The 16882-nt window shown below is 38.2% G+C and overlaps 1 protein-coding gene across 1 annotated transcript in view; it reads right to left on the minus strand.

Moving 5' to 3' along the window:
* Nucleotides 1–16882, minus strand: part of MYRFL (myelin regulatory factor-like) — a 45932-nt gene that overhangs the window by 898 nt on the left and 28152 nt on the right. The window contains exons 14-23 of the mRNA XM_019470465.1: nucleotides 15183–15346; nucleotides 14463–14526; nucleotides 13211–13296; nucleotides 12355–12426; nucleotides 12189–12235; nucleotides 11905–12069; nucleotides 7286–7360; nucleotides 4392–4479; nucleotides 4096–4170; nucleotides 1944–2052 (exon numbers count right to left, since the gene is read on the minus strand). Of these exons, the coding sequence (XP_019326010.1) occupies nucleotides 1944–2052; nucleotides 4096–4170; nucleotides 4392–4479; nucleotides 7286–7360; nucleotides 11905–12069; nucleotides 12189–12235; nucleotides 12355–12426; nucleotides 13211–13296; nucleotides 14463–14526; nucleotides 15183–15346 (945 nt within the window). The remainder of the gene's footprint in view (nucleotides 1–1943; nucleotides 2053–4095; nucleotides 4171–4391; nucleotides 4480–7285; nucleotides 7361–11904; nucleotides 12070–12188; nucleotides 12236–12354; nucleotides 12427–13210; nucleotides 13297–14462; nucleotides 14527–15182; nucleotides 15347–16882) is intronic.

Consider the following 16882-nt stretch of genomic DNA (forward strand, 5'->3'; position numbering starts at 1 on the left):
CAACTCCGTCATCTTTCCCTCCTCCCTTCACTTTCTGACACATTCTCTCTGTTGGAGACGATATGTTCACATGATACAACTTATGTGAGACTGCTGAGTCCAAATGATTGCTGTCCTACCCTTTGGCAGGGAATAAGCCTTCCAGTCCCTAGGAAAATCCTCGTGAAAAAAACCTCTTCAACTAGACAGCATTTCTATTCTGAGTCACATCAAACCTGAATGCTTACTGCTGCTGCAGGCTAGTTAGCCTTAGTCGTTTGATGTGGATTTCAGGTTGACACAGGAAATCTCTTTGACCAGTTTTGGCAGTAAGCTTCACAGATATTTCTGCATTGCGAAACTCTCTGGGTCTGACTTAATTTCAATTCTGTTGGAATTATGGCAGACAGGTCAAAACTTGGACAATTTTGGCTTTCTAATGGCTTTGCAGCAGTTGCAGAGAAGCCTGTAACTTTTTGCAAAGACATTTGAAAAGTTGATCAGAAAGTCAGCTTAAGGGTGGGGGTATCCCAACTGCTCTAATTTGACAAACCACCAAAAAAGTAATTTAAATCAATTAATCATGTATGGCACCATAGATCAGAAATCTAAAGAAGCTTCTGAAATGACTTCCAACTTCAGGGAGGTTTCTCCTACAATGTGTTCAGAAATGCTACTATCCTTGCTGTTGCCTTTCCTACTGTTTTAGCCATAATAAACATTACCAAGCAATGTGGACAAATCGAGGCCTTGAAAGAGTCTTCTATTTCCAGCTAATCTGAAGGGAGTTTAAGACCTTTTTCAATTTACTGGAAATGATCAAAAGTTTGCAAGGTCCGATCTCTAAATATTTTTTTACTGGGAAAAGCTCACATGTTTTAACAGCTTTTATTCCCATTGAGGCAATCCAGAGAACGACACGTAAACAACTCTTGCTTTTACAATGAAGAACTTTAGCTAGAGAGATTTATTGGTAAAGTCCTGTTCACAGAGAAATAAAGGGGAATACTACCATTGTTTCCAGTGAATTCAAGACTTAAAAACTGGAATTCACTACCCACAAGACAATAATGGAAACAGTAGAGTAGATGAGAGTTTGGAGGACTGTCTCCTAAGGCCCTGGGTGAAAAGTACTCCTATTTCTTAAGTATCTCGGGAGATATATAGAGTTATAGTGGTGAGTTAGGATGAAGTAGACTCAAAACTGTCCTTGCAGAGAGTCAGTAGACAGATTTTTATAAAATTCAGCAGAAAACTGACTCCCACAAAAAGGTTGCATCTCGTTAGGGTCATGCCAAAGCCAGCTATGACTGGCAGACTCAAAGTACCATTTGGATTTCTACTACCTTAATCAAGACCAGAATTTTGCAGCTATTAGTTTTATAAGTCAGGTTCTAATGGACTATTTCTTTTTTCCAAGTGCCCATAAATACACTATTAACAAGGCCAAGGTGACTAGCTGGCATGAGCTACGCTCCTTTCCACACTCTGGAGCTGAAGATCTTCGTGGTCTCTTTTATCTCTTCATTCATTCCTTACAAACAGTGGTGTATAAGGCTATTCAGCAGAACTAGGTATTATAACAAGTTTTTTCCACCTTCCGTATCTCCCTCTACTCCAGAATGCATCCACACAACGTTGCTTGAACCAAGAGCATCATTCGAGGGATCGTGTCATCTTACTTACGAGACTGATGCTTTTATGAAAAGCAAACAGAGCTAATAGAAGGGAACACCATTCTGAAGAGCAAGGGCAGGTTAAAGCTAATCACAAATTATTTCAGCACTGTATGGCTTCAACCGCCAAAACTATCAGAAAAATGAACACTTTTTTCCTACACAAAGCTCAATTTTATTTTCAGTTTTGCACAGTACCTTTAATGCGAGAGATGAAAAAAGAGCCATGTGCTTGGCAGTGTATAAAAATGATCCCCACAAGCCAGAGTATTGCTGCAAAAATCTTACCTGTGTGGTTTCTAGGAAATCCTTCTTACTGTTTTGGCTTGAAGAATAATGGGAGCAATAATTTCCAAATGTGACTTTGCAGAGAAATATAATTAATGGTTCTGTGGTGCTTCAAGAAACAGAGAAAAATAAGGATCTATCCGATTGCTCTTAAATAGGAGAATCATATATATAAATACAAAATACATACAAGGCAAAAAAATCCAAAGAATTGAATTGTGGAGAAATAAAGCAGAGAACAGCAATAAACCAGCAACTTCACTGGTTGATATGAAGGAGATAAACCTCAGCCACCAATCTCTAATCTTGTCCGATTCCCTCCTACGAATAGAGGGTGTTTTGCATTTGGAAACCTGGGTGATCTTTACAATTATTAAGATAAATCTAGAAATGTACACTAAACTTCCTCAAACTTCAAGTATATTCATACCAGAAGCTATTGCATATGACTTTTTATACAAATTAATGGTCATGGCATGCTTGAGTTGCAAGGCTTACATCATGCATAGGCATAACATACGTGTGCCAGAGGGTACCTGGGCATCTAAACACGACATCAATTTTATGGAAGACAAACCCATAATAAGACTTAAAACAGGGACCTATATAAATAACTCCCATTTGCTACTGTATACACGCAAATATATCATTAAAAAGAAGTAAAAATATCCCAGACTTTGTCTGGGAAAGCAGTGGTAAACAGAATTTCGTTCAGAATTCTCCAACAGCAAAGGCCCCGTGGTCATATCTTCTCCAAACTATTCCTAGAGAGAGTTTCCAGCACTTCCTAGCTGACCAGATGGCTTTTCTGAGAAGAGTATAAACAAACAAAAATGCCTTGGAGATCCAAAGGAACTCAGATATGGCAATGGCTAGCAGAAAAAATGAAAGCAGAAGGTGGGGAAAAGGTGACATCAATATTTACAGTTTATGCTGTGGGGAACAATGAAGCACCCCCAGCAAAATGTGCTTTCACAACCTTAACGAGGTATTTAAGAAACATCCATTTTAAAGCATATAATTCACATATGGCAGATTCTCTGTCCTACACAGGCTGTCAGTACTGTGTGTTGTTTTCATTTGGATTTATTCAGCAGGCATAAAAGTTTTCCAAATTTTTGAAGTAGTTACAGTGTCTTACAATATTTGGACACGGCAATTATCCAAATATGTTTGGGTTTTCTTAAGCATTTTGGGTTTTGTTAAGTCTGTGGCTTTGTTTAGTGAAAGTTTATAGCAAAGGTACAGATTGAAAATGCCCCTTCCCCCACACCACAAACGAATATCCAAAATAAATTCAGCACCTGCTACAGTGAAACTCTGAGTATGATGTATTAACCCCTACATGGGAGGGCTGCATTATTAGTTTATAATGGCATACACTTAAAAGACAGATTTTCAGTTGCTGTAGAAAACAAGCAAGCACTTCAGGAGCACCGTTATATTTCCTCTTATCTGAAAAAGGCAGATGTTTACAAGGATAATATTTAAGATCAAAAGATTAGACCTAAAGACCATAACTTCACAGAGCCCTTTCTTGGAGAGACTGGAGTCATGGAGTGTCATCAAGCAGAGTGTTTGGCAGCTGTTCTGGCTATCACTGGCCTTTTTCAGAGAAGAACCCCAAAAGAAAGGACTTGTTACTTCTGGGAGAACACAATGGAGCTAGACTTTTATTTGAGGAGAAAATATTTGCTGAGTTGAGTAAGTTTGCTGCTTATTCCTGCTGTAAGTCCCAATTTTATGCATTACCAGAGGTTCCTACACAAAAATCCCCTTTTACAGTGCTTGGCACAACAGGCCAAAAAAGGTGTTCTCTGGAGTTATATATACATGTTCCTAATAATATTTCTCTACACCAAAAAACCTCAACATGTCTGCGCAAATGATTATTAAACTGAATCTTAAGACTACTGGGTTTTAATATCTGCATTAAGGGGTGAAATTGTCATTGGGCTGAGAGCGGTATTGGGCCTATGCTACAGCAAAGGATCTACCCAAAGGTCTACGTTAAGAACTCAGTTGTGCAGAGGTTTGTCCCGCTCCTCTGAATAGGGACAAATTAGTGTCAGAATAGAAATCAGGCAAGAATTACTATAAAAAGAAAGAACCACTGTCTTGTTATGTGTATATTATCTTTAATTGAACTTACTTTATTTCCAGTGAGATTTCTACATCCATGGGTGTATATTTGTTAACAGGAATAACGTAGCTGTAATTCCCAGACCTGAAAAAGGTGGCATTAATGCACATAAGATTTTGAGATAGGTAGTATCTTTGCAAAACATGGAAATTGCATTTAAATTTAAAAAGAAAAATTAACAAAAGGTAGAAAAAACTCCTGCACACTAGAGGAAACAACTGTGAGAAGGAGCCAGCCAAGTAGCCATGCCACATTAATGGTATTCTATTCCACCATAATAAAACATAATAAAACAATTTACCTACCTGCACCGTAGATTTTTACTACAATAGCGATTGTCAATTCTTTGCTGAGTTTCCAAAATCTGTATGGAACTGATTGTTGTATCAATCCCTAAAAATATTAAGAATAATGTTTTCTTCTTGTTTATTTCAGAAATCTTAATAAAAGCATAACAAAACTGCAGTTAATACAATAGCATCTACTCCCTTGCTTGCCACTACAGGAGTTGCTACAGGTCTAAATTAGCTCTCAGGAAAAAGCCTTTGGTTGATTACCTTCATTCTGCCATTACAGGGGAGATAAGATCCTTGTTCAGTTTACAAGGACAAATATCCTGGGCAGGCACCTAATATTGTAACATTTTATTTTGGGCAGACATTGAAGGCTATTTTGATGGTAGTCCGAGTAGGATACAAATGTGCCAACGTTCATTTTGATGTACTAGAAGCCATGCTCATACAAGTAACCATTAATTTGAAAAACATTATCTTTGCTGAGAGAAATAGTTTGGAATTCAACAAAACTTGTTTCTAAACCTATGTGCAGGAAAACTACCTAACTCTAATGAATATTGTAATTTCTTCATAAAACACTGCCTTGAACTTGCAAGAACTTAGAGTTTTGTAATATTCTACATATATGAATATCAGGAAATATGAATCAAAATATGCTCAGCTAACCAAAAATACATATGCGCTTTGATCCTAAGTAAACTGTGGCAATAGGAGCAACTAGTAACAGCGGTAGTGGCATACTATATTGCTATCTTCCAAACACTTACATCCTGAACTTGGAGGAAGTTTACAGTCTAAGGAATGGGAATATGGAATAAAAACTCTACAAAAATTTGTATTTTAGAATCAGCTCAACATCCTATATATAAACAGATGTATATACATTGTATTTATACATATGCACACGTAAAATATGTTTCAGGGCAGCACACAATACAGTTAGATATCTAGACACTAGTCATTGAAAAACTAGTTTTTGGGGGAAAAAAAACCCTCAAACCATAGTTGGTGTACTGATTACTAGGAAAGATGAGGAAAGTAACTGGTTACCAGAGTGATTATGTCCCTAACCAGGCTGGATTAAAGTTCCCCCATTTGCCACAGGCTTCCTGTGATACCTTGGGCCAGCATCCTGTGCCATGCAGGTGTTCTCTAAGGTGGCCAGTTACGGTGAGACGAAGAGTATAGCCACGATGGCGTGGCTCTTCCCTGAGGCACATTAACCCTGCAGAGAGTTAGGCAGCAAGAACCAGTGTGCTAACACAGCAGCACAGTTTCTGCTTTCACAGCTGGCCTAGCAATCACTGCACTGAGCTGCATTCTGAAAAGCTTACTTCTTCTGGATACATCTACAGCAGCCAATCAGTGCAGGTCCATAGTTAGGACCTGCAGCATCTCAGATCCCTAAACCAGCCCACTTCAGTCTGAACTGTGGAGGGCCCTCAGGCAGAAGAGGCCGAACAGGTTTAATCCCCCCAAGTAGACCTAGGCTTACACTGCCAACGGTTTGGGGAAGGCCCAGGTGTGGAGGGAGTGTGTGAGCCATCAGCAGATAGCCAGATTCCAGCTGTTGCCTACAGCATCAAGCTGCTGATTTTAAGCCTTGCAACATGGTGCAGAAAGCATAAGGAGGACCTGGTTCAGAAGGCCCAAGCCTGCTCTTCACATCACACTGTGAACACTTGTTTTGTGTTTTTGTTCCTCTGTTGTACGGCAACAGTTCCCTACTTTGCAAAGAAACTTGATGATTATAGGCTGACCTGTGCTCTGATAATAAAACATCTGTGTGGTAGTATATACTTAACTTTCAGCATGCAAATATCCACGTGTATGCTTAAGTGACAGAGGGAAATTGAGCATGTTCATCTCAAAGAACTAGCACAGATGAACATTTCCCTACGACACAGCATCTTGTTACAACATGTATTATACTAATGCCACAGAGGCTCTTTTCTGAGGTGAGTAGCCGTGTAAAAAATCAGAAGGGGAAGGATTTTTCCCAGATCATCCCACAGGGACATACCCAGGCAACAAGCAGAACCTGTGTTCTGTTCCTTACATGGCCCCGGGTAGCAACCTGCTCTAAGTGCATGCCAGTGTATAGATGTTTTATCATCCAAATATTGCCTAATCTTTAATTGAACATTTATAAAAAACCCGAACCTTAAAACAGAGCATCCACATAAACAGAAAAGACAAGGCATAATCCTGCTCATATTGAATGAATGTCAGAGCATGCCATTATAACACACATAATCAGCAGATACTCATCTTCACAGAAAAGAATCAGTATTTTCAGCCCAGGAGGGCTCTGACAGCAGTGCGCAGTCACTACAAGGGGAGCCTGAAATCAAGCCAAATGTCCTGTGTCGAAGAACTTCATTTCATCTCCACTGATGCAGGCAGTGTCAGGATCCTACGGTAGAGATGGCCCCTTTCAGCAGCTGACGTTTTTAATCCATTAGGTCAACTGGGCCAAACCCCAAACACTTCCTTTATACCATACCATGCATTTCCTGCACACAAATACCACACTCATATGCTTAACCACTTTGCTGTATAAGGGTTAGCAGTATTAAGCACCTTACAAGATTTCAGCCCCTGTCAAGGAAAATGTCACTTGTCATTTTATTGCACCTGAAGCGAAGTCTAAGAACTCTCTAGAGAGGGCAGCCAGAATGTCTATAAAAATCTAATGAAGATGTAAGAATAAATTGCAATGACAAGAAAATTATAGTGAATCACAGGTATTTAATAGATTTCTAAGTGCTAATTCTCTATAATGACCAGTTATAAATGAAACTTCTTTAAATTCCAGCAGCAGAATTCCAAGTCTAAAGGTAGCTCTTCAAAGTTATACAATTTTACATTTCAACAGTTTTTTTAAAAAATATGGGACTTACAGTCATTTCCAAGATCAGGTCTTCCATTAGATTTTTTGACTGGATCTTGTTCAGGTAACAGGTTACTTTTGTTTCCTGTGAAGGAATGTACGTACAAATGTCCCCAAGTTAGCCCTGCACACTTGTAACAGCAAAATATGAATACAACACCAGAAGATGTTTTGCTAATTATCTCTTGGATAAAGGCATGCATAACCAACAAGAGAAACCTTGAAAATACAAAGCACCTCTACTCAGAAGAAGATATATATAGTCAAAAGAAGTTTGTAGATAACAAGAAACAAGCTTTTGAAATTCTACAGGCTATCTAAAACATTTCAAAGAATAGCCTAATAGAAAAGATTTCATCCCACACACAGAATATCACCAATTGTTAGAGAGGCAAAGTGAAAGTCAACATCCAGTCAGGCACTTCAGCACAAATCTGATCATAAAGCCACATCTTCCTTATTAGTGAGAAAATGAATAAATAGGCATCTGCCACACAAACATAGGCCAGGGGAATAACTTAGCTTTTTGAATGTGAGATGTAAGAGACTGAGGACTGACCCAAGTGAGACACATTACTTCAGAGAGAGAAGGATAAGTCACCACATTAAAGAAAGTAATACACAGCTCTAACAACATTATCACCATGTTCACTGATGTCACCTCTGTAATTTCAAACATTGAACTAGGCTGGGAAATACAAGCTGATGATTTTTTTCTTACTCTATTCATTTTCTCTTCAAAAGATCTTCAAAAGATCTTTTGAATAATCATCATATTGTACAACCTGGGGAAGGCAAAAGGCCCTTCAAGCCCATGGGAAATGGCTTAAAGCTATTCCTGTGCTTTTACACTAATTGCCAGCCAAGAATCTGTCCCGAGACGTGTTAGCAATAAACAGGCATTGAGAAATGTTGGTCTTGCCTAAACTAACATGCTTCATCAAATACCATTTCATCTGGGAAAAAACAGAATCATGTATTTCTAGAATACCGAAATGCTCCATTCCCGTGTTTTCCAAAGGAAACATTCTGATTTCAAAATGACTGTTTAGAACAGAAGTCACTGCTTCATTGTATAAAATTTATTTTACAAAAGGAAGGATTAAATGCGCTATTTCACTGAGATTGAAACAAGAAAGCTGGATTGACCTTATTGTTTTATTATTCATTCCAGATTTTGGTTTTCATTTCAGTATTGGGAAATACAAAAATTCAGACTTTCCTCATGCTAGTAGGTGACTGAGAGAATGGAACAACATTAATAACTGTAATCTGAGGACCCAGAAGTAATGTAATATAAAATCATCTCTGGGATTTCCATCATTTTTGTGTTTTGATATGAATCTGTGATACTGCTGCTAGTTATTCCTTGAATCCATTTTCTGTTTACTTGCTCCTCATACAGATTTGCCAGTTCTGCCAACTTAGGTGGTAACTGTTGCATTTAGTAGCCATCTGCTGTCCCATTTCCTTACACTGATCTGCTGCCACACACCTAGAAAAACGGCTACTGAACACATGCAATCAGTTATACACGTACAGTAGGTCTTGAGGCAGATCTAAAAAAGACCTATTCATTCTCTCATTCTTCCTTTTAATTTACAAACTAGTTGTCACATCTTCCTTTCACTTTCTTCTGTTTCCTCTTAATAGTCTAGATATGTTAGCAATGCATTAAACATTCCCTGCCTTTTTACATTTTCATTAACAGAGAACTATTCCGTAGGAAAACCTATATCCCCTGGTAAAGGTAAAAGATTGCTCACTGAAAGAAAGATGTTCTCCCTGTAGATACAATACTTCAGCTGTGCAAGTGCTGGCAGGAATATTTATTACGTACTCTGAATTACTAAACATTGAATACTGTGATTCTTTGACAGATGACGGAATAAAGCATTAAGTGGGTATCAGAAATTTGGATAAAAACTAGGATGAAGACAGATTTACTTCACTAAGATTTCAACTATTTAAACTGATTCAGTAACCAGTATAGAAAATTATTTTTACTTGGTTTTTTACTCTTCATAAAATTACTATTTCATTGTCCTTTAAGCTGATGCAATCCAAATGAAATGTAGAAAACAGGACCCTTGAAGTTATTTTTATTTGGAGCTCAAGTTGCCAATTGAGAACACCAGAAACCACCAAAAATCACTGTAGCAGTCTTCAATAAATTGTGGTAAACTTCTACTCTGTCACATACAGTAATTCTGAGGGCTTTCTCAAAGGCCCATGTGGGGTGTGAAGATCCAATTCAATAACAAATATAAAAGTATGGGCATGACCAGAATGTAATGAGGGCAACCATTATCTTCAGATAAGATTCAGATAAACTCATCCAATAAATTTGGTGTCCTTTTTTTTCCTCAAGCACTTTCTGGTTTTAATTCACATGAGTTGTAATATTCTATAAGCAGTATGGAAAAAACCTGCTTGTGATTTCTTGTGGTAGTACCTTGCTATGAATCCATTAACTACCATCTGGAGACAATAAATGAAAATGCACAAAGTTGATCAAAATCCAGCAGGAGCCCTCACCAAGCTTTTATTGTGAGGGGAGAGACACCAGGGAGAAACAACACTCTAAGAGAAAGTACAGACAGCCCCTGGTTACCAGTGACACTTAACACGAAGGGGCAAGCAATGAGAACTAATGGCATGGAAGCAGAGAGCAGAAAAGGCCCAGGTGCTGAAAGGTATTCTCACTCCTCCTTTCCACTGAGATCAATAGGAGTTCAAAAGTCTAAATCCTTCAGAGAAATCAGTTCTTAAATAAAGTATGAGGAAAAAGGCCACATTAAGCTAGACAACATAAAGATGTGCTGAATTTTTGTTTAATAAATTTTCTCTTGCTTATGAATGCTTTTGTTTCTACTTCAACACTCCTAACAGCCTTCTCCTCAACAAATCTGAGATGCAACAGATTAGGATCTACACTGGACACACTCAGCAGTAGCCTGCACCCACAGAATTCAGGTCTCGCATGGTGGAACAGTAAAAGGTCTCTTAAATATGAACTCCTAAATTAGCATTTAATTCAACTGTAATGTCAAATAGTTTTACCTTTCCGTGAATCAGACTAATCAGCTGATTCTAAAATATCCACTGTTTATCTTGATTATTCCCCATATTTAACTCTTAGCTTTTTGTTCTGAAAACATTTTCCTTTTCATTTATCTTGGATACAGCTACATTAAGCAGCTTGTTGGTTTTCCTTCTGTTTGGATTTCATATTGACATTGTTACCTTCCGTCTGGGGATACATTCAGCTTCATTAAACTTGTGCAGATCTGAAATCTTTCAGTAGCTTGTGTACTGTGCTGATTTTTCACTCTTGGATCCACACTTAATGCTATTTGGAGCATAAGACCTTGAGAAGGTAATGCTTTGTGTTTATTCTTATCTCCTCTTTCCACCTAATATCAAAAGCAGCCAGCTGGGGATAGAAGGTTTTCGTATTTCACTTTAATCCGTCTACAGTTCCCTCATTTGTAAATGAGATTAACGTCTTTTTAATTAATCAACACTCTTTCAGGCTTCAGAGCAATACAAATCACTTAGGTATGACCTCTTGAAAGCACTGTGTTGAGCTATACCTGCCACAGGGCTTACTGCAGCACTAATCACAAGAACCACAAGGACCACTTACATGCGGCTTGTGTGCAGACAACAGCACTTTGCAGCATAAAGAATGGGCAGTGGGTGAATCCCACTGAAACAGTTTGTGCGGTAAGTGTCACAGCAATTGGCAACGCCTGCCCTGGTAGACATTTGTACTTCGCAGTCTGAACTGCATTCGTCCCTGATTTCACCTCAACTTGTCAACTGTGGTTGGAGCAAGAATTGCTCCCAAGGCCAAGAAAGGAAGAGTATGAATGCTGGGTTTAGTAATACTAACACTTGCTTCTAGACACCGACAATGTTAAGGTCTGGGAAAGAGGAATACAGATTCCAACAACTTGTACATACCCTTATGTATAAAATCTTTCTTATAAATATTTTAGAAGTTGTAAACAATGCATCTACTCATATGTTACACACATAAAATCTGGCAGACAATATCTGAAAGAAAATTCATTCCAGTAAAAGTAATTTATTTCATAGAGCTCTGCCTTCAAATAACATTTCTCTACTCAGAAACCCTGCCTGAATGAGCAGAGTTTTAATTCTAAGTTTTATGTTTTCTCACAATTAATTTCTGTCTCTGCCCAGAGAAAAGGTGTAGTATCACCACACTGTGACACCACTAAGTACTTTGGGTTTTTTTACATCTGTTAATTCACCCTCCACTACCCCCAATCAACTCCTGGCCAACTGTAGCCAAAGGTTAATTAGAAGGATTAGTGACTTTCTGGTTCACATGAAATCATTTACCATGAATGGCCAGGAAGAACAGTGACACCTGACAAAACATCTTAGGACCCAGAATTCTTAAAGGTAACCAGGCCAAATTTTTAAAAAACATATTGACTGCAGTGATGATTAGTTACATCAGGATTTTTAAAATCCTCTGGACTAGGCACTTTTGTTGGAAGCTAACTACACTTAAAGATTCTTGCCCTTTCCCCCACACTCTTCATATACTGTTTATTCAAATGGTAAATAATAGAAATTAATGTTTCAACTTACGTTTCTCCTTTGCATTGGTTTTCTCATAACTTAGAGATTTGACTTTTTGCTGATGAATTGGACAACAATAGACCTTGTCACAAGGCAAAATGTCACAGAAATTCACTTCAGGGATCCTGCTGATGGGTTGCGTGCTCTGAGAAATTGTGCTTTCCCCCTGTAATGCTAAAGGGGAAAAAAAAATAGACATAATTCTCACTAGTGCTGTGTGTCTATTGCCATTTTATAGTAACACAGAAATTGAAAGCCTGTTACACGTATGCAGACCAGCAGAGATACAGTACCTGCTGTAGTGGTAGAGGGAGAGAGTACAACAGAACTTGAGGTACCGCTGATGAAGAAAAAGAAAAACGATTCATTAAGAAATGGACATCAGAGTTGTGGACCAAAACAGATTGGTCCACAACCTATTACTAATTCTAATTCACTAACACTAATTCAACTACTTGCCTGTAAATCGGATGTTTTTCAAAACGCCTGTCATGAACGCTAAGTAAATACAGGGTCGATATTGTCAAAGCACTGTAGAAAGAGAATTATTCCGTAGATTTACATCCATCTCTTATGTAACATAATATGAATAATACCTTGACAGCACCTTGTCCAAATATATTAATGTAAGAGTTAACTATCTGATCACTTCCCCTTTAGTGGAAAAAATTTCAACTTAATTTAATGGGTTTTAGGTCAGATACTTGTATACAGCTAAATTCAACACAAAATATGGTCAGTTTTCCATTGTAAATAGAATCACAACACCAGTTCAAAGTACTCAGTTCACTTCAGAGAGATTGTAAGCCACAGGTTTTTGGACTGGAAACAGAAAATGGCAATCTCAAAAGTCCAGAGCATACTTTCCTTTCCACAAGTCCAATGTCACAAGTTAAACCTTCAGAGTCACAGGGCTGCCCACCACACTGGGAACAAGTCCAGCTTCATTTCACACAACAGAATCACTCTGTACATCAGAAATTGTACTTAGGCACAGAATGATTGCGTAAAACACGCAGAGACTCACAGGTCCAGCTTTGGACCTGTAGCACGAGCCACCGAGATATATTCAAGGTGCACCATACATTGTGACATGGACAGAGATTAGTTGTGTGTGCACCACATGAATATCTCACTTTTCTAAAACAACTTCAACTTTACAATATTACCAGGCATATTCACTGTTAATTTTAATACATTGTGTTCTTTGAGTAGGAAGGGTGAGAAGAAGAAAAAAATTGCAATCTTCTTTCTGATGAGATAAGTAGAAAGGGGAAGGGAGAAACAAGTCAACTTGTTGATAATTAATTGTTACCATAATGCCATAACAGCAATCAAAGCTATTATAGTCACCCGGAAAATCTTCATGGAGCAAGACTCTTTCCTCTTTGACAAACAAACCTAGAAAAAAAAAATGTTTGATTAAGTGGCACATAATTAAGCTACTACTAGTAGATTAAGAAATACTACACTAGTCTGACTTTAAGTTAACCTTGTTTCTTTCAGAGGAACCATACAAGTCATCTTTATATAGGGGTCAACGTCCAAAGAGAAAAACTTAAGTGACGAAAGGCTCCCTAAAACTGTGAGTGCACTGCACACTGTTGATAGTCTGGGGACACAAACATTACACAGGAAGAAATGGCGGGTAAAAACAACAGCTCCTTCTCTTTTCTTCCTGCCATTTTTCATACTCTTGAAGTATTGCAAAATCAAATTAAGAACTCAGTAAGCAGTGGCCAGAACTAAAAGATGAGCAGCTTTCAGTATATGTTCAGACCACGTTAAACCAGTGCTGGTTAAATACAGAAGAAAGGCACTTTCTAAACAAGTAGGATGATCTTAGATGATGGAGCATTTGATTGTCATTATGGAATAAAGAACATTCGACCTATTATTTTTCTCTTGCTCTTTGGCACTGGCAAAAGCAAGGTACGCAAATGAGCACTGGTTCATCTTAAAGAACAGGACTTAGCAGCCTAGGAAGATTGTCATGAAAAAGGTCAACACATATTCCCTAACTCATTCAATCCCTGTGAAAAGGGGTCTCCTCTTTCTATACCAGGATATGGGCAAGAGGAAGTCATTCAGCAATAGCAACGACATCCTATCCAGGTCTTAACCACCTGAAAGACAGCATTATCCAGTACAAAACAGGAGATGCTAACTGCAAACCACAGTGAAAGACTCATCCAAAGAAGAAAGCTGAGGAAGAATTATCACTGTGCAGACTTCCAAACTGAAATGAGCATTTCTATGTAAGGCTGCACTGCACCATGTGAGCACACCTACAGGCTCAACAATTCTCTCCTGTTGAGGTCTCCTCCTCCACACCATCACACAGCATGGATCTACTCTCACACACACAATGTATAGGCAAGAAATGGAAGTGTCTCATATGTATTTTCTATCTCACTACAGTTAGTTTTTAAGATTCTAGCATGACACTAAATAATTCTGGCTAAGGAATTTGATTCAATATTTAGAAACATGAAAGCTTTCACTAATATTTCAGCACTTACAAAAACCCTCTCATAGGCATATTTCATATATTTAATTTCACCCACCTTGCTGGATTTTAGCAGGACTGATTTTTTTGATGGCAAAAGACTAGTAGCTCGACTATACCTGCTGTAAGAGACAAAAACTCTTTTAACATTCAAATGCTTCAGCAACTAATAAATGAAAAAGAGATGTTTTCAATAGGGTGTTAATGTCACTTGCTTTTGCAATTTTAACATTTAAAAAGAGAAAGGCAGAAGTGTCATCACATTCATTTTCAAGAACAAAGGCCTCCTGTTAACTCACCCAGGTGAATGCTATTAAATGCTACATTTGATTTCAAAGAACAAAGGCCCAGTTAACTCACCCAGGTGAATGCTATTAAATGCTACATTTGATTTCAAAGAAAACTTGGGGAAATGGTTTAGAAATAGGAAATGCTCATCACTTCCACTGAAGCACTAATGAAGATTCTTTCTTGCAGAAGCAGCTCTGCAGATTTCTCTTAGCAGCTTTCCTAAGCTCCAGGGTTGTAACTGGACATAATTTACCCTTGCTTTATGCAACTGAAGCAATTACAAAAATGAGTGCAATTTAACAGCCATTTCAAATACTAATTTTGTCAGTGAGTTAAAAAATATGAGAAATTTGCATTTTTTGCACAACTTAAATGCTGGAAATGAGCTGAACTCCACTGTCAAGCAAAATTGGTTTTCACTTCTACCACAGAGACCACTTTACCAATTTCTGTTACAGCTATCAGAGAACATTCCAGACAGAAGTACCTGACTTTGCTCTCTTCACTGATTGTTGACTTTAAACTGCTCATCCGTTTCAGCCTGGCCAGTTTCCTATTCCACTGTTCCAATTCTTCTATTCTGACTTCAAGATTGTTGGTTAGTTTACAAAGCTGCTTTACAGCACCAACATTCTCCATAAAGATCTGATCCTGAGAAGCAAAACAATGACAAAAGTAGGTACAGTATATTCATCAGTCAGATGTAACAAGCAGTAATGAGTACAGAATTCACCTACGTAAAGATACATTGAATATTTACAATGCAAACACAAGTTATCTCACTGTAAATGGGATGCACTTATGACTATAAAACCCTTTTGCTAGATTGTAAAAATTGCTTGTTCAATTTGCAGTAAATTGAAAATGAGGACTTGCAGAAAAATTTTAAGAAGCTAAAGGGCTTCGTAGACCAAGAATTTAAACTATATTTTACCTTCATACTGTGTTGAATTTTAAACCTTATCACTGTCACAACAGGCATCTACTATTTGATTTGTAGTGCTGCAGCTGAACATAGATTTCAGAATCCCTTAGCAAGATGTACATGCAACCATCTGGCTACAGGATTGACTAACCTGGCTCAGACAAGCCAGAGTTTCTATCCATGTTGTACACATAACGTGAATCACACAGGAATCAGTGAGACAGGGAAAGATCCAAACCAGAGGTCAAGCTGTGATGGCATAATATTTTGTTCTCCCCTTCAACTTCTCCAGCTTCTTACAGGAGTCCTGTAAGTTCTAATACCGTGATCAGCGCCACAACTAACACAGTTCAGACACCCTCCATTTACTCCTGAATATTTTACCCAGGAAAAGCCTTCTATTCTTCTACCCCCTGCTTATCATCTAGGTATCAATCTGCTGCTGGAAAAGCCTTCAGTACAACCATCCAGGTAATAAGTATTTTATCCATTTCTGAGCCAAAAACGGTTACTGATCCACTACAGGAGCATAGTAACAGCATACTTTCTTTGCTGTGTTTGAAAGAACGGCTTTCTCATACTAATGTACAACCAGACTGATGCCATTAAACCTTGGATGAAGCTATTACTGCAGTTAATGTTGCTAAGTGTTCCAGTCTAGTCAAGTCATGCAGAAGGAAAGCAAAAGCAGAGTTTTGCCTTTCACATTGTAAATGTCACGCACACCTTTCTTTTAAAGGTGACTGCATTCCACAAAAACAGACAGTATTTTGTATAAACAGAACCAGAGCACAGGTATCAGTGGTAAGTTGCAAACGTCTCTACTGCCAGAAGACCAACAGCCTGTTTAACTAAAAAGTGACTTCAAAATAACCTCCTGTGCCTAGAACTGTGAAATCATTTATACGGTCACTTGTCCTCATATCAATGATATGTAGCAGCTGTCCTTTCCATTCTCTTCAAATCATGCAGGAATCTCTTCTAGGTGGCTTCAACTAGCTGAGAAAATGGCTCATCTGGCAAAATGAAGGAATACTTTCTTTGGGACAAAAGGACTGAATAGAGTTTTACTGCCTCACTGATGACAAAGTACTGAGCACAGTGCGATTGAGAAGAGAAGAAAGATTCTTGTCCCAAAATAGCAAATTTCCACACGGTTGAGACGTTTCTCTAGAGTAGCAGAGCCTGGTTCAAATGTGTAATGCAATCAATTAATTTTACAGAGTTCGACAGCTCCAAACAGGTAACTGACAAAGAGACGC

This window comes from Aptenodytes forsteri, unplaced genomic scaffold, assembly GCF_000699145.1.
Source record: "Aptenodytes forsteri isolate BGI_AS27 unplaced genomic scaffold, ASM69914v1 Scaffold366, whole genome shotgun sequence".
Classification (NCBI taxonomy): Eukaryota; Metazoa; Chordata; class Aves; order Sphenisciformes; family Spheniscidae; genus Aptenodytes; species Aptenodytes forsteri.